General features: G+C 40.8%; 1 protein-coding gene across 2 annotated transcripts in view; it reads right to left on the reverse strand.

The window, feature by feature from the left end:
• Positions 1 to 2,773: 2,773 nt before the first annotated feature.
• Positions 2,774 to 24,174, reverse strand: part of cop1 (COP1 E3 ubiquitin ligase) — a 141,610-nt gene continuing 120,209 nt past the window's right edge. For both annotated transcript variants that reach the window (XM_069937536.1, XM_069937535.1), the window contains exons 16-20: positions 19,280 to 19,397; positions 11,382 to 11,506; positions 9,761 to 9,921; positions 4,267 to 4,311; positions 2,774 to 3,982 (exon numbers count right to left, since the gene is read on the reverse strand). In XM_069937536.1, coding sequence (XP_069793637.1) covers positions 3,965 to 3,982; positions 4,267 to 4,311; positions 9,761 to 9,921; positions 11,382 to 11,506; positions 19,280 to 19,397 — 467 coding nt within the window. In that variant the 3' untranslated portion in view covers positions 2,774 to 3,964. The remainder of the gene's footprint in view (positions 3,983 to 4,266; positions 4,312 to 9,760; positions 9,922 to 11,381; positions 11,507 to 19,279; positions 19,398 to 24,174) is intronic.

The following is a 24,174-nucleotide window of genomic DNA, read 5'->3' on the forward strand; positions in this document are numbered from 1 at the left end:
TAAATTTTCACCCTCTTTCTACTTACCCTTTTGAACAGCAGTTGTTGAGGAGTAGGAGTTTTTTTTACATTCATGGGGAAAAATTAGTTAAGTTGCTGGCCAGACAATTAAAGGGAATGACTGCTAAAACAAAAAAATTAATAAAATTCGAACAGGAGGTGGCAAGACCACTACTGATTGTTTTAAAAATTATACTTTCAGAGAACTTTACTCCAACCTTTACACCTCTGAATTTAATAAAGTGTATACCAGAATATCAAACTTTTTAGATCATCTTAATTTACCTTCAATTTTTCAGAATAGTCGTACAAGTCTGGAGGCTCCCACATCTCAGGGGGGAATATTATCAACTATTTCCTCCTTACAATCTAGTAAATCTTCAGGACCAGATGGTTATTCCTTTCTATTTTATTAATCTTTCTCCAAATGGCTTGCACCTACTCAAGTTTGGTGTTTGATAATTCTTTAAAAGATGGGAAGCTTCCATAATCTTTTTATGAGGCCTGTATATCTCTTATTTTGAAAAAAATTGAAAGATTTTGTCAAATGTGCTTCATACAGTCCTATTTCATTACTTAGCATAGAATTGAATATATTCTCTAAAATTTTGGGCCATAGATTAGAGAATATTCTACCATTAATTATTGGTCAAAAGAGTTTTATCAAAAATCATTTTTTTATTATAATATACATTTACATATCTATATTTATCCTCCACCTGCTCTTGAACATGTTCTTTCATTAGATGTTGAGATAGCTTTTGATTGGGTGGAATGGGACTCTGCTATTAGAAAAGTTTAATTTTGGCCCAGATTGTATCAAATCAATTAAATTACTGTACTTATGTCCCACAGCTACAATTTTTACCAATTCACAACAGTCAAATTCTTTTAGGCTTTATTGGGGAACTCAGCAAGGTTGCCCCTTAAGCCCATTGCTTTTTGTCTTGGCATTAGAACCCTTTACTATAGCTCTACAGGAGGGCAGAGGTCTTTCAGGGATAATTAAGAAAGGTGTTGAATGCAAAGTTTCTTTATATGGAGATGACCTTTTGCTTTTCATTTCAAATCCAGAGGTTTCTACATCAAATATATTAATCTCATTTGCCCATATGGGCCAGTTTTCAGGCTATAAAATAAATCTGCATAAGAATGAATTATTACCCCTAAAGGGGTCCTAAGATATTCCAATTTTCCTAAGTTAGTGAATGATCAATTTAGATACCTTGGAATTACAATTACTCAGCATTATAAGAATTTGTTGAAGGAAAGGTTTTCTGCAACATTTAATCATACTATTTTCAGGATGGTCATCTTTGTCTATTACTGTGATTAAACATATTAATTCGATTAGAATGAATATATCACCAAATATTTTAAATCTTTTCCAGTCTATACCAATTTTTATCCCTAAATCTTTTTTTTTAAATAAAATTCACTGGATTCGTTTATTTGTCAAGGAAACAACCTCGTTTGAACAAACTGCATCTTCAAAAAACTAAAAGGAGTGGAGAACTATCATTTCCAAATTTCAGATTCTATTATTGGGTGGTCAATTTGCCTCTTTTGTTAAAATTTGATAAATTAGTTGACCGCCCTTCTTGGGTGGAAATGGAATTGAATTTTTCTAAAAATACATTAATGTTGGCAGTCCTAGGGTCCTTTTTACCTTTTTATTTTTCTAAATTAACAAACAATTTGATAATGAAGCATAGGTTGAGAATATGGGTACAATTTAGACAATTTTTTTGGATTAATAGTTTTTGTCTTTCTCGTCTGATTATAGTTATTTTTTTTTTACCTTCTTTGAAAGATGTAGGTTTTAAGGAGTGGTGTAGATTGGGTATCAAAAATTTAAAGATCATTCCCTCCCAAATCTTTTCCTCTCTCTGTATCTCCATCTTTACTGCCATCATATGTCCTTCACCTCTTAGCTCCTTTGTGTGCTTAAAATCTCCCCTTCACACTTTCTTCTCAAGGGTTCTGACATGATACACTGATTGACCATTTCTCTCCTTGATGCGGCTTGACTCGCTAATTCCCTCCAGCTTCTCATTGTTTACACAGAACAAGTCGAAAGAAAATTCGTCTTCACATAGATGGATTGTATTGAATGAATGTGCAATGCTAAGTAGACTAGGTTTATTTCAGCAGCTCCAAAATGGAGATCAACAATGCACTGTGCGACATTCAGCAGCAATACCATATTCCATTCCTATCTGTGAATCTCAATGTTAAATAGTCCATATTATCATCAAGGCACAGAGTCAACTCTGGTTCAACAGGGAATATCCAAATATTTTGAAAAGCACCAACACTCCCTAAATTGAGATTTCAATCTGCTTGAGATACAGCATTACATGTGCTGAGTAAAGGAAGCAGCAACAAAAATTCAGAAATGAAGCAGATTATAGCTTTGCAGCTCTGCCACATTGTTGAATTAAAAGTCAAATCATGTCAAATAATGACCATACTGACAAATTCAAGGCCACGGTGAGGAAGGAATAAGTTAGGATCCAATTGCTGTTGAAAATCAGGTTCAATTATGATGTTTTAGATTGATGGGTATGTGTGAATACACCAATACTTATAAAGAGCAGTTACTGAAGAAACCAAACTCAAAAGGAAGTGTTAGTGTTCAGGTGTTATTTGGAGAGTTAGACCTCATCTGTGATGACTTCAAACAGTATAAATGAACCAGAAAGTACGCTTGATCCTGACAAAGTTCCTTCAAGTTGAAAATCAGAACAGCAGTTGTCCAACATCCAAACAGCACAACTTGAAAAATCTTTTAATGACGGTTAGATGATTAGAAACCAACCAATTGAGTGGAAAAATGTACAAAAAGATTGTGACTGAGTTATAGTGTTCAACTCGATACATGAAAATATCTTTAGTACTCCATCACAGGCAGCTACTGTTTGACAAGAATGAACTGAAACTCAATAGAGAATTAAAATCAAACAATGGACTTTAACAAAATTTGCTCGCAAGTTTTGGTAAACTTGACAAGTGTTAAAAGATCAGTATTTTAACCTGAATATCAATGACACCTGAATACCAGGCCAATCCACACCCTGAACCAAGTAACAATTACTGATTAAAATGGGACAGTGACAATTTAATGCAATTAATATGCCCTCCGTAACTGAGATTTCATTTCATGACACCGTTACCTGCTCCCTCTAAAAATTATTTCCATTTGCACCTTTTCCACCTACCCCCTGTCAAAACTGCTCCATTTAAACATGTGTGCTGCCATCCTGGAACAGTAGAGCAATCTCTATTATACTGTCACTGCAAATCAGTTATTTCAAGCACTACAAGAGACCAATTATGGGGACTGAAGAATCACAATTTCTTTAAATACTTTCATTGTCTCTTGCAATACAGCTGGTATCAGCAAATAAAGCATTCATCCAACACAAGGACGCTTGGATAGTTTAAAGAAAGCACTGTTTGGTGACTCCCCAATCCAAAATCATATCAGGTTAAAAATATTGACTGAAAACCCAGTTTACCATAGTTTGGAGCCCCCAGACAAAATTTGAGTATGGTTACCTTGATAGAGCGTGTATAAACTAAAATGGAATGGCTAGTTTCTTCTCTCTAGTCCTGCTCTTGGTAATCCACTTGCACTCTGGTTTATTGTAATAATCTTGGTGAAACACAAGACAGAATTTAAATCATTGTAGTTACACATGGACCACAAGTCCATTGAAAATATCAGTTCCTTATTCTTCAGAGATTTCAGTTTATGAAAAGATTGGTCAGGATGACTTCAACCTTACATCCACATCCTCTGAACTCTGAGAAACATTTGCAGTTACACTTGCAACTGTTGCTGGTGGTGAAGGATCATGAGCAGGATGTTTGGTTGCCTGCCAAAAGGTTTTCATCAATTCCAAAGAACTTTTCTTCATGGCAATGATTGACTGGGAAGGATCCACCAAGGCGATCTCCATTCATACCAGTTCCAGCACCTAGAAGCAGTGTTAGAGTCAATGCATGAATGCACCCACAGAAAAGGTAAAAATCCCCAGAAAAGAAAATGCCAAATCCCATTCTGGAGTAATGTGACAACCAGACCCAAACACTAGTCATAATGCCACTGCTCCTCCTTTTAATGCATTTTTAATTTTTTTTAATATATATGTATAAACGCAAAAAGCTGCCCCATCCATGAGAAAACCACCTTGATGTCCATTCTGAATATGAACACATTGAAATTTTGAAGTCATTTTTACACTTCTCATTCTTTGCTTACCTTTATTGTGCCTTGGCTGTTAGCAGCAATTAAGACATTTGATTCCTGTTGATAAAAAATGCTTAAACAGTCAAAAATATAATTAATCTGAATCTACATGTAATTACAAACCATAATGGTTCACTCACAAAACAAACCTGTGTATTCACTACACTATTTCAGCTCACTAAATATTCTTTAGTGAACAACTCTTTCCAGAGAGCCCTCTCTACCATTGGTGGTAGAATTGAGAAAGAAATACATAATTGGTGCTGAACTGCTTAGCTGATTCTCATTAGTTGGCCACTCTCAAGCATTCAGAATATCCTACATTGAGGAGTACACCCATTCTGTTGATCCAACTATTTGGCATAACCCAAAAGGATGAACACCCAGTGTCTTTTGAAATCTGAATCTAATGTGCCCTCAATATCAGTGATCTTTTTTATAAAAAGAAAAGAGATGTTGTGCTGTACTGGTCTGTGATCTATTTTCAGCTGTCTTTTTTTAAACTCCAGAACAACTTCAAAAATCACTGGCATCCCCATTCTTAACTCACCTTGAAGATTATGATCTTCAGAAACTACTGCAAGTGCTGAAGTACTCTCCTGGCACCATAAGGCAAGAAGTTTTGGGAAAGAAATGCAGTGACATGAAGGAAAGCAAAATTTTCCAATCCATACTGTGTATGATTAGGAAAAACTTGCAGGATGTGGCAATTATACAGCTGCTCACCATGTCCAAATAGGAGGTAGGGTTTGTGAACTTGAGAGATGATGCTGAAGAAGGCAGTGCACTGAAATCATTGTGTATTGATGAGGAATGAATAATCAGAGATGCTAATCAAGCAGCCTATTTTGTCTCAGATGTTGAATGCTGAAGCTGCACTGAGATATGTGCAGAATATTTCTTCATATTCCTGATTTATGCCTTTCAAATTGTGGAAAGGGAATCCAGAGGTAAGTAGTAAAACACAATAGTCTGCAGACACAGTTGCTGAAGTTAAAACACAATGCTGGAGAAACACAGCATGTCAATGTACTTAAGATACATAACCGACATTTCAGGCTTGAACCCTTCATCGAGGGTTCATAACTTGAAGAAGGGCTCAAGCCTGAAATGTCAGTTATGTAACTCAATTTTTGCTATACAAAGTACTGTAACCATGCTATGGCGACACTACAACTCCCAGAAGGCATAGTTTCCTTCATGTCACTGCATTTCTTTCCCAAAACTTCTTGCCTTATGGTGCCAGGAGAGTACTTCAGCACTTGCAGTAGTTTCTGAAGATCACAATCTTCAAGGCGAGTTAAGAATGGGGATGCCAGTGATTCAGGCTTTTGAAAAGGTTGCATGCGTTCTGAACAGTAAATCCATTTGATTCACTGAAGAAACGCTTTTTGTGGTGATTTCATCGTGTCCACTGCGATTCCAGTGACCACAGTACCTGCTGAGCTTTTCCTGCACTGTGTTTTCAATTCTAAAGTAAGTCATTTGTCACTGAGTAACCAGCCTGTCAACTGTTGTTGTAGAACTTTGGTGGAAGCCTAGTTAAGTGACTGGTCACAGTAAACAACCCTTCATATCCCCAACCAACTGCCAAGCCATCTTTGGACACAAATTGCTTTGTATCCCATGGGTGCCAATCTTTTGGTTCAGCCTTACACGAGAACTTATTGAATACCTGACTGGTCCGATGAGTTAAACTCCTTTTATGTTTGCTTTGAAAGAAGAATTCAATTGTACCAATGAGAATCCCTGCAGAACCTGATGACCCGTGATATCTGTTTCAGAGGCCAAAGTCAGAACATCTTTCAAGAAGGTGAACACTCACAAGGCGACCGGCCCCGATGGCGTATTTGGCAGGGTACTAAAAATCTATGCGAAACAACAAGCCAGACGGTTTGAGGACATTTTTAATCTTTCACTGCTGCAGTCGGAGGATCTCGCCTGCTTCAAAATTCTACAATTCTCCCGGTGCCCAAGAAGAGCAGAATGAGCCGCCTCAATGACTATCACCCAGTAGCACTAACTTCTACTGCGATGAAAAGCTTTGAGAGGCTGGTCATGGCCAGAATTAACACGTACCTAAGCAAAGATCTAGACCCAGTTGACCATCGTCAGTGTGTATCGGTAATGACATCTCATCCTCACTGACCATTAACAGAGGTGTATTTCAAGGATGTGAGCTCAGCCCACTGCTCTACTCCCTCCACACCCATGACTATGTGGCTAGGTACATCTCAAATGCAATTTACAAATTTGCCGATGACCCCACGGTTGTCAGCAGAATCAAAGAAGCCAATGAGCAAGTGTGCAGGAGTGAGATAAATCAGCCAGTTGAGTGGTGTCACAACAATAACCTTGCACTCAACATCAGTAAAATGAAGGGACTGATGGTGGACTTCAGGCACTGGAAGCCAGGAAAACACCAACCAGTCCTCATTGAAGGGTCAGCAATGGAGAGAGAAAGAAACTTCAAATTACTGGTGTCAACATCTCTGAAGACCTAACCTGCGCCATCATGTTGATCCAATCATGAATAAGGAATGCCAGCTGTTATGCTTTATCAGAAATTTAAGAAGATTTGGTATGTCACCAAAGACTCTTGCACATTTCTACAGGTGTACCATAGAAAGCATTCTGACTGATTGCATCATTGACTGGTGATTGCATCACTGGAGGTGCCAGTGCACAAGACAAGAACAGGCCACAGAGGGTTGTAAACATGGCTAGCGCCATCAGGGGCATTAGTCTTCATTCAAGACATCTTTAAGAGGCAGTGCCACAAGGAAGCAGCTTCAATCATCAAAGTCCCTCACCACCCATGTCATGCCCTTTTCTCACTGCTACTATCAGGAAGGAGGTACAGGACCCTGAAGACACACTCAACGTTACAAAAAAGGCTTCTTTCCCTTCACCATCAGATATCTAACAGACAGGAAAATCAATGGACACCACCTCTTTTTCTCTTTTTTCCACCAGTACATTTAAAAAAATCTTGCATTGACAAAATTATAATTTTTAGTAATTTTGAATCTCATTCTGCACAAACAATATTCCTGCCACCAACAATACTGCTGCCCCAACAACATTCCTGCCACCAAACAACATTCCTGCCACCAACAACATTCCTGCCACCAACAACATTCCTGCCACCAACAACATTCCTGCCACCAACAACATTCCTGCCACCAACAACATTCCTGCCACAAACAACATTCCTGCCACCAACAACATTCCTGCCACAACAATATTCCTGCCACCAACAATATTCCTGCCACCAACAATACTGCTGCCACCAACAATACTGCTGCCCCAACAACATTCCTGCCACCAACAACATTCCTGCCACCAACAGTACTGCTGCCACAACAGTACTGCTGCCCCAACAATATTCCTGCCACCAACAATATTCCTGCCACCAACAACATTCCTGCCACCAACAACATTCCTGCCACCAACAACATTCCTGCCACCAACAATACTGCTGCCACAACAATATTCCTGCCACCAACAACATTCCTGCCACCAACAACATTCCTGCCACAACAATATTCCTGCCACCAACAATATTCCTGCCACCAACAACATTCCTGCCACCAACAACATTCCTGCCACCAACAACATTCCTGCCACCAACAATATTCCTGCCACCAACAATATTCCTGCCACCAACAATATTCCTGCCACCAGCAATATTCCTGCCACCAGCAATATTCCTGCCACCAGCAAAATTCCTGCCACCAACAATATTCCTGCCACCAACAACATTCCTGCCACCAGCAACATTCCTGCCACCAGCAACATTCCTGCCACCAGCAACATTCCTGCCACCAGCAACATTCCTGCCACCAGCAACATTCCTGCCACCAGCAACATTCCTGCCACCAGCAACATTCCTGCCACCAGCAACATTCCTGCCACCAGCAACATTCCTGCCACCAGCAACATTCCTGCCACCAGCAACATTCCTGCCACCAGCAACATTCCTGCCACCAGCAACATTCCTGCCACCAGCAACATTCCTGCCACCAGCAATATTCCTGCCACCAGCAACATTCCTGCCACCAGCAACATTCCTGCCACCAACAACATTCCTGCCACCAACAACATTCCTGCCACCAACAATATTCCTGCCACCAACAACATTCCTGCCTAACAACATTCCTGCCACCAACAACATTCCTGCCACCAACAACATTCCTGCCACCAACAATATTCCTGCCACCAACAATATTCCTGCCACCAACAATATTCCTGCCACCAGCAATATTCCTGCCACCAGCAATATTCCTTCCACCAGTAATACTGCTGCCACCAACAATACTGCTGCCACCAACAATACTGCTGCCCCAACAATACTGCTGCCCCAACAATATTCCTGCCACCAACAATATTCCTGCCCCAAACAATATTCCTGCCACCAACAATATTCCTGCCACCAACAATATTCCTGCCACCAACAATACTGCTGCCACCAACAATACTGCTGCCACCAACAATATTGCTGCCCCAACAATACTGCTGCCCCAACAACATTCCTGCCACCAACAACATTCCTGCCACCAACAATATTCCTGCCACCAACAACATTCCTGCCACCAACAACATTCCTGCCACCAACAACATTCCTGCCACCAACAATATTCCTGCCACCAACAATATTCCTGCCACCAACAATATTCCTGCCACCAACAATATTCCTGCCACCAGCAATATTCCTGCCACCAACAATATTCCTGCCACAACAATACTGCTGCCACCAACAATATTCCTGCCACCAACAATATTCCTGCCACCAACAATATTCCTGCCACCAACATTATTCCTGCCACCAACAATATTCCTGCCACCAACAATATTCCTGCCACCAACAATATTCCTGCCACCAACAATATTCCTGCCACCAACAATATTCCTGCCACCAACAATATTCCTGCCACCAGCAATCTTCCTGCCACCAGCAATCTTCCTGCCACCAGCAATCTTCCTGCCACCAGCAATCTTCCTGCCACCAGCAATCTTCCTGCCACCAGCAATATTCCTGCCACCAACAATATTCCTGCCACAACAATATTCCTGCCACAACAATATTCCTGCCACCAACAATATTCCTGCCACAACAATATTCCTTCCACCAGCAATATTCCTGCCACCAGCAATATTCCTGCCACCAGCAATATTCCTGCCACCAACAATATTCCTGCCACCAACAATACTGCTGCCACCAACAACACATTTTGTGACATGTTCATAACAATAAACCTGATTCTGGTTCTGTTTCTGCCAACAGATGATGTGATTTTAGATGTTTTCAGCTTTTTTATTGTGTTTGTCTATAGAAGAATAGAACTGAAATGATTGCTCTCCAAAGAGCCAGTAAAGACCATACTTTAACAAGTCCAGCATCACTGATGTCATCCTTAACATCTTCCAACACTCATCGCATACAAAATCATCCCAACAATGGCTGTATTACAATCTCCCAATTCACTGAAAAAAAATCACTTACCCCATCTGGTAAAGCTCTCCAGCACACAGCACTGACAAATTCATTGGTGTCATCCTCCTTTTTGTCTTTGTCCAAAACACTTTTCACTGTGTCAAATTTAAAGGTGAGCAGTGTTTTTGAGAGCCCCTTATAGTAGAGGTAGAGAGAATTGTTTTCACTTCCTGTAATGATAAGTAAAGTTAAAGCCACACATACGAAATTAATTATTTAACACAGTATCTCATGAACATCCCTTGAGGTTTTGGAATGGGAGCAAATCTACAGCTGACTCAAAGGACCAGAAAAAGGATTATGACATCTTATGATCTACAAGACCATAAGAGTGGCAGAGAGGATCACTGGAGTCTCCCTCCCCTACTAACTTGATCTACCAGGATCTTTTTCTGAAGAGGGCCCGCAAAATCACTGAGGACCCCTTCCACCCTGCACACAGCATCTTTCAGCTGCTCCCTTTGGGGAAAAAGATATGGGAGTATCAGAGCCAGAACCTCCAGGCTGAGGAACAGCTTCCTCCGATGGGCAGTAAGAATGCTAAATGACTAAAGGAACTGCTCATTCTAACATCCATTCATTTTCATATTCATAAACAATATTTATATACATGAAATATCTGTCTTGCATATGTATTGTTTGTCTGTATGGTTGTAGGTCTGCGTGTTTTGTTCCAAGAACCTGAGAATGCTGATTCATCTGGTTGAATCTTTACAATCAGATGATATAAACTTGACTTGGAAAAACTGGTGGGATTTCTCAATATGGGAAGATGGTTGAGAGAGAATGCATGATCAAGCAAAGTATGAAACAGACAATAGTTGAACCCACTGGCCAACTCTCAGGAAAGCAACCCTATTAGTTCTATTTTCCCTTCTTTCATTCCCTGTCATGATTCTTTATATCACAGTTGCACCAACCCTTTGATTTCTTTGCCACTTATCCTCAGTCTTACCCACATGGTTAGAAGAACATGTACTCTTTACAGGCAGTACCGAATATCAGGAAACCAGTCCTGGATAGGATATAGGAGAGCTAACTGCATTACGAATATCCCAACTGTTTCCTCTCACTTAATCAACTTTTTAAAAAATGGTCCTTGAAAATCACCTCTCTCAGGACAATCTCATCTTTTAGCATCTCTTCCTTTCCTCCGCTGTAAATTTTAATCCAACTTTGCTTTGCTGGATTTCCTCAAAGCATTTTTCCAAATAAATGCTGATTTTCAACAGATTCCAAGAAATTTACACCATGATTTTGTCAATTTAGGATGTATTATCTCTTTGGCAGTGTACTACACTTTCCCCTATAAAATGATTTCTCAAACATTAAACCAAGTTTTCCCCCAAAGTGATTATGACATCTATTTCAACTTCCTTTTCAGACAGACAGATTCCACTTCAGTTGCTGCAGTCAATTTTCAGCAATTTCCTTTCATACAAGATTTTTGACGCCAAAGATGATCAATGAATTATTGTCTGCCAATAGATAACAGAGATGCATGAAACAAAATCTTAATTTTCCCAAGATAAAAAAAGCCACACCAGCAATTTATTTGGTCTGTTGCCACAACTGATGCAAATTATTACAACTCAGACCTCTACAATCAGTGCAAAAGTTAGTAACTCACCACAGGCGATATAATCTCCATTAGACGCTAAACCCACAAAGTTCTTTTCATTGATGTGGCCTTTAAATGACCGGAGGCAGTGTGGTCTGTTCACATTCCACAGCTTCAATTGACTATCTGTCGACCTGCAAACAAACTCCATGTCAAAACTACATGCATAAAAGACTATCATCTTTGCAGAAGCAGACACATTGGATGCAGAGACAAGGAAACACAAAGAGAATAAAAAACAACTGCCCATTTAACCCTTCATGCCTGCTCCATCATTCAATATCACAAACCAAATTCAGAACATGCATCCAGATTTCTTCCCATCCACCTTAATCTCTTTAGCCACAAGAACTATATCCAGTTCCTTCTTGCATCAGCTTATTAACTTTCTAAACTGGAAGATTACAGAATCACCACAAAGAAATTCGAGTCCAAAGCGGTTCATCCTATATGTTTCAGATAGAACTCCTAGTTGTGAAGTGCCACATCTCATGGACATCTTTTTTGCATTTAATCAATGCAATTATTATAAAGAATCTTCTAATGAGAGTCAGAGACCCACAACGTGGAAACAGAGCCTCTGGACACCAAGCCTGTGAGGACCACCTGCTTGCTCCAATCCAACAAAACAAATGTTTTATTCTCCACACATTGTTTATTTTTTATTAATTTAAGGGATGTAGCCTTTAAGGGCTGCGCCAGTACTTCATTGCCCATCCCAAACTGACCTTAAGAAGGGGGCAGTAAGCTGCCTTCTTGGACAACTGCAGCCTTGAGGTATGGATACACCAATATACCCACAATGTCATTCACAAATGAGTCCCTAGATTTTAACCCACCGAAAAATGGATAAAAAATTGGTTTAATGGCAGAAAGCAGTGGGTGATGTTGGAAGGCTGTTTTTTTGGACTGGAGGCCAGATACTGGTGTGTGTCTCAGGATTTGGTGCTGGACCCATTGCTGTCTGTCACCTATGTCACTGATTGGGATGAAAACATACACAACATAACAGCAAGTTTGCAGATGACACTAAAGGGTCTAGTAATGTTGATGGTGAAGACAGTTGCCAAAGATTGTGGCAGGATTTTGATGGGTGGGCAGAGGAATAGTTAATGGAGTTTAAAATAGAAATGTGAGCTGATGCATTTTGGGATGCCACTGTGAATGGTGGAGATGAGAGGAGAATTGTAGATCAGATAGATCTAGGTGTACAGGTACATAGTACCTGGAAAGCGATGTAACAAGTATTAATCTTTGGAGCACAGAAGGATAAGGGGTGATCTCTAGAGGTGTATAAAATCACGACAGGAATAGATCAAGTTATAAAACAGGCTTTTGTCCAGCGTTGGGATAAAGAAAATCGGTAATGACAGAGGTTTAAAGTGAGGGGGGAGAGATTTAACAGGAACCAGAGGGTATTTTTTTTTTAATATATATATATATACATCAGGAGGCGAATATATGGAATGAACTGCTGGAGTTGGTGGATGAGAGGGATACGGACCAAATGCACCCAAGAGAGACCAGAGCTATTTGGACATTTTGGTCCACATGGGCAAGTTGGGCTGAAGGGCCTGTTTCCCACTGTCTGACACCATGATAGTGAAGAAAAGGTGACATATTCACGTCACAGAGTGTGGTTTGGAGGGCAATTTCCAAGTGGTGGTCCTCAATATTTTTGCTGTCTTTGCCCTTCCAGCTAGACAAAGGTGTGGGTTTGAAAAGGTGACATTTAAGGAGTCTTGATGAGTTGCTGCATTGCATCCTATGGTGATACAAGCTACTGCTATTATCCGTGGGTGATAGAGTGAGTGAATGGTTGGAAACAAGGTCTTGCATCCTTTACGGTGCCAACCTACTTCAGAGCTGTTAAAGCTTCCCTTATCCAGACAAGTAGAGTGTTCCATCACATTCCTGACTTGAGCCTTGCAGGTGGTGGATAGAATTTGGGGAGGGGGGGTGATTAGGTGGTGAGTTACTAACAGACAGATTCCTAGCATCTGACCTGTCTGTATGGTGACCTTAGTTCAGTTTCAGGTCAATAGCAACCCCCAGGATATTGATTGTTGGGGGGTGGGGGGGGAAAGAAATTTAATTATGGCTCTGGCCATTGAATATCAGGTTGAGAAAGCTAGATTTTCTCTTGTTTGATATCAGTGCCTGGGGCTTGTATGGCATAAATGGTTCTTGCCATCTATCAACCCGTCCTGTTTATTGTCCAGGTCTTACTGCATTTGAGGGTTGCCTCATTTTCTTTGGAGTTCCAAATGGAGCTGAACATTATGCAGTCCTCAGCAAACATAATTACTTCTAACCTTAGGATCGAAGGAAGATCATGGATTAAGTAACCAATGATAGTTGGGTTTTGGACACTACCCTGAGAAATTGCCGTAAGCTGACTTAATTGACTTGCAACAGCCACAACCTTCTTCCTTTGTTCAAGGTATGATTCTACTTGAGGAGGCCCATCAATTCTCTCCAGGTTCTATTGCCCACTTACACCCTTGGGGCAATTCATGCTAGCAGGTTAACCCAGAAACTACACATGTGTGAGGAATCTCTCATCACTGGGGGAGACATACAAACAGAACTGGAGGTGAGGATTGAACCAGAATCTTTCGTTGTGCCACTGTGCTTCATTCTTCTAACCTCCACCAAATATAAACTCAATCACCTCAACTTCTTTACCTTTTTCACTTTTGCCATTTCGAAAATCAGTCCTGTGCACTTTAGTTGAATTTCCTCAATAGCAAGATCATTCTTCATCAAATAAGAACCTTACTTAAGGTAAGGTTTCACTGAGTCTCTGCATGACTGCGGGAAGATATCCTGGCTCCTCAAATCCTCGTTATGAAAATCTGCAGGCTTACTTTCATTGACAGGTGTAATTACACCTGGAGTCACAGAGTCATGCAGTTAGAAACATACTGTTCTGTCAAACTCAATAATTGTTCACTTAAATCAGTACAGACTAGAGGGGTTGAGATGGCCTGTTTCCGTACTATAATTGTTATATGGTAAAATGCCAACCCACAATTCGAATCTGCACTGATCCCATTTGTCTGCACTCTCAGGCTGCATCCTTCTACTCCTCTCCTTCAAACCTAAACAAATCCTTTTAAAATATTCCTATTTTATCTGCCTCTACCACCTCATCTGGTAGCTCGTTACATGAAATCACCACTCTCTGAAAACCTGTTCCTAAGGTCTCCTTTAAATTTCTCCATTTTCACAAACTTGTGTGTTCTCACTTTAGATTCCCGTGCCCTGGGAAAAAGACCATCTTCCCCCCATTTTTGCTTTCATAAACCTTAATAAGCTCTACTTCTTATGCTACAATGAAATTAAACCAAGCCTATCCAATTTCCCTGAAACTAAAGCCCTACATTCCATCCTGCTGTTTTTTTTTGCACTCTCTCTATTGTCAAGTCAAGATCATTGCCATCTGATTGTAAAGTACAACCCAACGAAACAGCATTCTCCAGTCCTCAGTGCAAAACATGCAGACACACAACTAGACACAACACACATACAGACAAATAATACATATGCAGGACAAGTATTATATCTATAAAAAAATATTGTTTTGTACAAATGAGAGACTCGGATGGTTAGTGTGAGCAATTCCTTTGGTCGTTCAATATTCTCACTGCCCGTGGGAAGAAACTGTTCCTCAGCCTGGTGGTGCTGGCTCTGATACTCCTGTATCTCTTCCCCAATGGGAACAATTGAAAGATGCTGTGTGCAGGGTGGAAGGGGTCTTCAATGATTTTGCATGCTCTCTTCAGACAAAGATCCCAGTAAATCAAGTCAATGGGGGAGGGAAACTCCAGTGATCCTCTCTGCCACTCTTATGGATCTGTGGATTGACTTCCCATCCATTTCCCCGCAGGAACCATTCCGCATCTTTCTTGTCATATAAGGACTAGAACTGTTCACAATACTCCGACAGCTGCAGCATGACATCCCAACTTTTATAATTCACGCCTCATCTTATTGAGACTATCATTTAAATGCCTTTTTCACTCTCCTATCCACCTCATCACCACTTTTAAGCAAATCTAATCTTGCACTCCAAGATCCCCTGTATAGCAACACTCTGAAGTTCCCTGCTATTTACTCCATGTGTCCTACAAACATGTTCCAGAATATCAATGTATCCCTCCACAAATTCCCCATTCTTCATATCTTGCTCCTTGGTGAATACTAATGCAAAGTATTCATTCAGATCCCTTGGCCCCATTCATATTACCATTCCGCAGAAGATGCTACAGCCTTGTTACTTCATTCTGTCCTGACCCACCTAGAGAACACCACACATACGCCAGGCTTCTGTTCATTGACTTTAGCTCAGTGTTTAATACGATTACTTCTCAGATGCTGACAGAGAAGCTGTCCTCACTGGGAGTCAACATCCCTCTCTGTACCAGTCTTTCCAGGTCGGTAGCAGAATGTCAAGCACTGTCACACCTCAGGGATGTGTGCTCAGCCCGCTCCTGTTCACACGACTGACCCACAAATGTATCGCCAGATTTAGCTCCAACAATGTCATCAAGTTTGCAGATGACACAACAGTAGTTGGCCACATTAACAACAATGAAGAGGTGGAAAATCTTGTGAAATGGTGTGAGAATAATAACATGAGTCTCAACATGGTCAACAAGGAGATGATCGTGGACTTCAGGAGGACCAGGAATGACCACCCTCCACTATACTTCAAGACCTCTGTATTAGAGTGGAGAGAACCAGGTTCCTTGGAGTTCACTTAACTAGTGACCTATTGTGGACACTCAATAACTCCTCACATGTCAGGAAGGTGCAACGGACTGCAATTCCTGAGAAGACTGAAGCATTATGTCAACCTTTTATAGGAGCTCTATTGAGAGCGTCCTGGTAGGCTGTATTACAGTGTAACATAGTTACTGCAGATAAATGGTTGGGAAGTCTATCCACAAGACCATAAGAGTGGCAGAGAGGATCACTGGAGTCTCCTTCCCCCCCCCACCCCCGCCATTGACATGACCTACTGGGATCATTGCCTGAAGATGGCACACAAAATCATTGAGGACCCCTTCCATCCTGCACACGGCATCTTTCAGATGCTCCCGTTGGGGAAAAGATACAGGAGTATCAGAGCCAACACCACCAGGCTAAGAACAGCTTCTTCCCACGGCAGTGAGAATACTGAACGACCAAAGGAACTGCTAACATTAACCAACTGAGACTCTCATATTCATGAAACAATGTTTACTTATTTGTATAGATGAAATACCTATCCTGCATATGTATTGTTTGTCTGTATGTGCATTACATCTGGTTGTAGGTCTGCTTGTTTTGCACCGACGAGAGAAAGCTGTTTCGTCGGGTTATACTTGTACAATCAGATGACAAACTTGACATCTTTGAGATGATCCACTCTCCTTCTAGCTACCTTTATGCTTCAAAAATACTTTCTTAATCATCAAGTTTCTGAAGGAGATATCCTCATATTTGTCCATATTATCTTGCAACCATAATGCAAATTCTCCAAATCACACTGCATAATTTTTATTGCTCATATTCCCATCGGGTGCTGTGTCATTTAGACAAAGAGTCAAAGGGGGGGAAATTACAGTTGGTCCACACAGGCTGCTTTTGAGCCATCTATTGGGTCCCACTTCCCCCGATATCCATGGAATTTCTTCACCTTTCTGCCTACCCAATTTAATTTCTAAAATCCTGATCATGCTTTCACGACGTTTATAGGAAAAGCAGTTCAAATTTTTAAGATGGTGGCATCAGAAATGAAGGAGAAACGTTTAGTTTAGATATGGTAGATGTCCAAATCTTTTTCCTATGGTAGGTTTATCAAAAACAAAAATGCTAAGTTTAAGGTGACAGGAAGGAGTTTTACATGAATCTGAGGAGTTAATTTACACAAACAGCGGAACTTGTTACGAGAGCTGGTGGAAACAGATACAACCATGGCATTTAAGAGACATTTTTATGGGCACCTGAAAATGCAAATCATAGAAGGATTAGATCAAATGCAGACAAATGCCATCACCAAGGAAGGACAAAAAGGTGGGCAGAGGTGGGGGGTTAAAGGACCCGATTCTGTGCTATACAATGCCACTTAATTGTCAGCACAAAGAAAGAGCTACCGAGAGCTCAATTTTTACATTCCAATGTCTACCCAGCCATCACTTAATTCCTCTCCAGTTTTTGGGTTACTATGAGTCCCAGGGATACTCCAATTAGTGTTAACAAGAGCCCCCCCCCCCGACCCCCCAATTCTGATTATACTTTCCTGATAAGATCTAAAGATCTGAAATTCATGGAGTCGAAGACAATATGAACCAATTGCAAATGTACTCCTTCGCAATCAAACCACAAAGGCATTACAATGGAGTCAGAGATGTTCTTAACTCTACATGGAAATTATTACAGTAAAAAAGTAAAATCCCCATTATCTCGGTATTCAATCAAGTGGAAATGCAAACAAGCAGTAAAAAAAATACGAAATAAATAAATAGGCATAAATAAGTAAATAGATGAATAGCCAGATAGATAAATAAATAAACAAACAGGTAAATACATTTTTAAATAAAGGTTTTTCTCCGAAGCAACACGCAATCTCTCGGGAGCAAACATTCAGCTGCTGAGCGCCCCGGTCGTGCCGCGCCCGCAGCAGCTGTTTGAATAAAGTTTCAATAAAGTTGTGTTTGAATAATATGGTGGTGCCCAGGATGAAGATCCGACCAGTGCCACTCATGGCTGTGGCGACTCTCTCAAAGTATCTCCCTATCTCGCCCTGGTAAAGAGTCTTTATCGGGATCTTATAAAGTATATCAGTAAGGTTTTAACTGTAAACTTGGGGAAGGGAGCATTAATTATAATGGCAACTAGAGCAAAGCTGTTACAGCACTCGCAAATGGGGTTCAAATGTAAAGAAAGTTGCACCAAGAGCTTGACTGTAACACTGGCATGGAGGTGAGCCAGGTCTCACCTAGGGCCCAACTGGGACATTGGCATGGAGGTGAGCCGGGTCTCACCGAGGGCCCGACCAGGACACTGACGTGGAAGTGAGCGGGGTCCCACCGAGGACCCAACCAGGACACTGGCATGGAGGTGAGCCGGGTCTCACCGGGACACTGGCGTGGAGGTGAGTTGGGTTGCACCAAAGGTCTGACAAGGACACCAGGATGAAGAGTTAATCAATTCCACTCACTGCTGGGGCAGTCTCCCAAAGTGTCTCCTTATCCTTGCCTAGTTAGAGTCTACATCTTTATTAGTATTAGATATATAAGCAATGTTTTATCTGTAAGCTTTGGTGGAGGATTGGTGGGGGTTAATTATGATAGCAGCACAGTTAGCATAGCAGCTAACACAACACTGTTGCAGTGTCAGTGACCGGGTTTTAAATTTTGTAAGTTACAGGTACTTCTTGTTTAAAGCAGCACATAATAGCCTGAATACACCTGGGATTGTGTGATCTCGGAAGCTAAACAGGCACAGGACTGGACAGAACTTGGAGGGGAGACCACCTATGAACGGAGGTGCTTTAGGTTTCTATGAGGAGTGCCTGAGAAAGTGGAAACTCTCTGTCTGGCTTATGGTAGACAAAAGTTAAAAAATTCCATTAATGTTACATTTTAAATGTAGTATTACGTGACAATAATGGAATCTTTACATTATGAAAGATTATTATACTGATTTTTGCTTTCAAATTACTTTATATTTTGCACTTTTTTCTTTTAAATGGTGTAATCTTAATGCAGGTGATTTAGTGAGCCACTGCAAGAGTGAGTCTCAGTCAACTGGAAACTTCGCATTTCTGACATCCGCGATCCCCATAGGTGCCAGACAATGGGGATTTTACTGTACATATATTCAAAAGAGAGCTCATGAATCAAAACTGAACTTACGCTGAAACTATTTCTTCGCCAATTACAAACTTAGCATATGATACTGCCTTGCGATGTCCTTTAAAGACCATGATAGGCTGTTTTGTATTCCTCAAATCATAATAGTGGACACAGTGATCTGTAAAACAATTATGGACATTAAAAATCAGGTGCATTTTGCAAGCTCCCACCCACAGTGATGCTTTCCTATCAATAACCGTTATATTTTTATGCACTTACAAATATTCTCACACATATATTGTACATAGACTAGATAGTAGTAGATATAAAATTCAATGTGTGAATTCAGAGATCTACAATAAGTATCCAAACTTCAAGAAATAATCTACAGTGGTATCTAGCTGAACTAAAGAAAAACGAGTAGGCTTTTGAAAGAATAAGTTTAATAAATATGCTTAACAAAGGGTTAATGAATTGGGTGAGAATATAGATGTTTTGTAACAACAGTGAGAATGTGACTGCCTTCTAACACGACCTACTCTTTGCCAACACCAAGGATATCCTGTTTTTGCCAGCTTGTAAAAACAATAATCACTCATAGGGCCCTCACGCAGACCCCTGCTTAAAGGTGTATAAAAATGGGATGAATACTCTGTATCCTTTGAGTTGGGATCAGTGTAAAGAACTAGTTACTTAACTCTTTCTTTGTACCCCTCAGTCCTGTTAGCATTAACAAGTCTGAATAAAGAAAACTGTTGTACTTTTAATTGGTTCTGTTTATCTTATTACAGTGTGGGCTAACTTTCACAGGATAACCCCTTAAAGCATGATTCATATCTTCAAAAAACCAAATTTCCTCATTATTCCCCTGCATTTTGTCAATATCAGAAAAATAAATCAATTGTGCTGTGTATTGGGGTTATACAATTCAGAGTCAAGGCCTTCAGCCCCATGTCCATGTCAACTATGAAATATCCAATTATTCCAATTATCAGCCTTAGCAATTCAAGTGCTCGCCTTTTAAATGGTGTGAAACAACCTGCCTCTGCTATTCCATCAGGGAGTGAGTTTTGAACTGAAACCAACTTCAAAGGAAAAAGTCCTCCTGTAGATCTATTCTAAATTTCTGACTGTAAACCTTTCTCTTCTATTTATAGTCACTTCTGCTTGAGGGAAAGTTTCCTCTGAACTACCCTATCTATACCCTTCATTATTTTATACTTTCATCAGGTTCCTCATCAGGCTCCTCTGCTCCAAAATAAAGCCAACCTTTCTTCAATGCTCAATCCCAAGCAATATCCAAGCACCTTCTCCAGCATTGAAATGTTCTAATAGTGTGGGGACTAGAACTATGACTGAAACAATGTTTTAAATATCTGCACAACTTCTATTTTATAATTCTCCATGCTGACCAACAAAATCAAGCATCACATATACCATGGCCATCAGTGCTGCCATCTTCAGAGACTACTTTACATGGTTGCATTTCCAGATGGAAAATGACTGTTACCATAGTGGTACCACAGCGCACAGTTTTAATGGCACACTTGACTTAACTGTGGAACAAAACTATCGAATTAATTTGCAGGAATCACTCTTGGAACTACTTACTGCACTTTCTCCAAGGCAGGAATGTACAGTAAAATTCCACTCATGCAGTACAATCAGACGTATGTTGGTATCTGACTGGGAGATTTTCCCTAATATTGGATAATCTTCCAATAAATATTGCAACACAATTTTAGTTCACATTTTTTAAAGACATTACACTAAAGCATAAAATTATCCAGTGAACCAGGGCACCCATGAGTACAAGGAGTGAAGGAGTCAGAGCCTCCATGAATTTGAGGGCACGTGGGTGCATCCATAAGGTAGACCTAATCAAATCAATTATGGATTATTTGAGTTTTACTGCCACTCTTGTGTCATGAACTTGAACACACGAAAGATAGCAGATGCTGGAATCTGGAATAAAGAAGGAACTACTGGAGGAGCTAACTGAGCATGATGTGGGAGAGAGGGTAAGGGGGAGCTATTGTCAACATTTTCGGTCAAGGCTCTGCATCAGGTCAGTGGAGAGGGAAGACAGCCATGATAAAGAAGGGGAGGTGTGAGACAAGGTCCAGTAGGTGACAGGTGGACCATAGAGGGGTGAAGAATGACAGGCAGATGAAACTATTTGGTGGGTGTGAAGGACGATAAGTGGGAACACAAAAACTACCAGGGCTGGAATCTGATAAGAAAGGTGAGCATGGGAAGCATTAATCTCCACCTCAGCTGCTCTCAAAATAAGACCTTTTTTTCGATGCATGGCTTCCCTTTCATTGTGGTTATGAAACTCTCTCATATTTTCTCTATTTCTCAGACTTTGGATTGATAAATTTAAATATATAGCATGGTAACAGGCCCTTTCAGCCACGAGCCCGTGCCACCCAATTACAGCCAATTGACGTGCAACCCTCGGTACGTTTTGAACGGTGTGAGGAAATCAGAGCACCTAGGGAAAACCCACACAGATACAGGAAGAACGTACAAACTCTTTACAGACAGTGAGGTATTCAAACCCCAGTCCTGATCACTGGTGGTGTAACAACATTGCACTAATTGCTACGCTAACCATGCTGCCCTTTACTTCCCCCACCCCCACTTAAAGCAGAACTGAGGCAGAATTTCCCTCATCCTTACCTTTCACCCAACTAGCCTTCACATACAGCATAACATCCATCATCATTTCTGTTAGCTGCAATTGGATCCAATCACCATCCACATCTACCCCTTCCCACCCTCCATGGACAACTCCTTCTCTGACTCATGGTACTTACCCTTGGAACTGCAGGAAGTCTAATACTTGTTTGTACACCTCTTCCTTCACCACCATCTAGGGAACTTCCAGGTAGGATAAATATTCTCATGCCCCCTCACTCTCATTTTCTTCTCCTTTCTCCTATTGTGTTTCTTCCAGGCAGCCATGAGAATCATGAATGAACCCCAGACCCTCTCACACTGCCCTTGCTTGGTTATATTTCATCTTTCTTTTTCACTGCTACTCCATACTCTGTTGACAGTGCTCTTTGCATGGCTGCATGAATGTTAGAAATAACCTGTTAAGACTCCTCACTTAAAAACCTTTCTCAGTGTTCCAGGCATAATGTCACAAATAAACTTAAACAGATATCACACTCCTTCCAGAGTTTTCTGTGGCTCAGAAGGGAAGGGAAAAGAAGAGGAGAGTGATAATGATAGAGGATTCATTGGTTGGGGAACAGTCAAATTCTGTGAAAGGATTGACACTCTCAGATGAGGGAGGGTGAGAAGCCAGATGTCATGGTGCAACTTGAATAAATAGTTTACTGCAGGAAGAGATTGCTGAGGTATTGGGAATGATATTTGTGTCCTCCCTGGCCATAGGAGAGGTACCAGATGAATAGTGAATGGCCAAGGAAGAGAATCCTTGGAATTCTTGACCAACAAGTCTGTCATCAATGCTGAGCAAACCCCTTCCCTTCATTTCCTATCAGAGCTATCTCCCCCAATATTTCTCAGCATTCTTCTCCCCTCTCTACAACCTTTATTGACCTACTACCTCTTACCTGCTCCCCTTTTCTCCCCCATCTTTTATTCAGGTGACTGCCTGCTTTTTCTTATACATGACGAAGAGCTCAAGCCCAAATTTTGTATATCCTTAACTTCCAATGGATGTGACCTGCTGTGTTTCTCCAGCACATTTGTGTATTGCACTTGACCCCAGCATCCACAGACTTTCTTGATTAATTCTTTCCTTCTTTAACATCTTTGTCTCCACTCAGGAGGTAGCTCGTACAGTTTTCTGGATTATATCTTTTTCAAGCCTGTCTCCTATAAGGACAAAATTCCATTCTCCTTATTTTTCTGACTCCATCACATCTATTCCCAGGATGAAACACTCCACTCCAGAACATTCAAAAAGTCCTCCTTTTTTGATGAACATGAATTCCCCCAACTATCATTGATTAAACCTGCATCTATATCTCCTTCATTTCTCGTACTTTCATCTCCATCCCACCAAACTCCACACCCTCAGACACTTCTTCCAATTTCAGCATTATCCCACAATCAGCCATATCTTCCCCTTCCCAGCCCTATCAATTTTTCTCAAGATAAGTCTCTCCAAGACTCCCTAGTCCGCACTTCCCTCTCCTCCCACACTTCCAACCCCTCAAGCACTTCCCCTTGTAATTGGAGAAAGTGCAAAATTTGTCCTATATCTCCACGTTCATTTCCATCCTGCTTCATTTAAAGCAGACCTTCCAGATGAGGCAGAGCTTTACATGCACATCATCCAACCTGATCTACTGCATACAGTGTGAGCTCCACTATGTCGGCAAGACGTTACGCACATTGGATGACTGCTTCACCGATCATCTGCACTCTGTCTAAGCTTGAATTCCCAGTAGCCAACCATTTTTAATTCCCATCACTATTCCCATGCAGTTATGTCTGGCTTCAGCTTCATCAATTTCCAGTGCAATTAAAAATATAAACTTGAGGAACATATTGCTCCTGGGCAGTCTTAAAACCAATGACAAACATTTTTTTCCAAACTTTAGGTAACCCCCACCTCAATCTGGTTTGACTGTTTCCATCTCTTCTGTAACTACTCTTGTTCTATCTTTTCTTTCTAACTTTTATGCTCCCAAGTGATCCTTTCACTACCTGTCTTTCTTGACTCCCTTCTGTCCAATTACCTATCACCTCTTAGCCCCACCCCACCTTCTTCCATCCTTGAGAAAGCTGACATCTCCCTTTCCCAACCCAAAATGTTGACTGATCATTATTACACATGGTACTAAGTTTACTTCCTAAGTATGCAATATGACCTGCTAAGTTTTGCCAGTCCTTTTGTGTTCTGCATTGGACCCCATTATCTACAGATTTTCTTGTGTACCTAACAAGCAATTGAAGAGGTTTGCAAAAAT

This window comes from Narcine bancroftii, chromosome 5 (genome assembly GCF_036971445.1).
Source record: "Narcine bancroftii isolate sNarBan1 chromosome 5, sNarBan1.hap1, whole genome shotgun sequence".
In the NCBI taxonomy this organism is placed as follows: Eukaryota; Metazoa; Chordata; class Chondrichthyes; order Torpediniformes; family Narcinidae; genus Narcine; species Narcine bancroftii.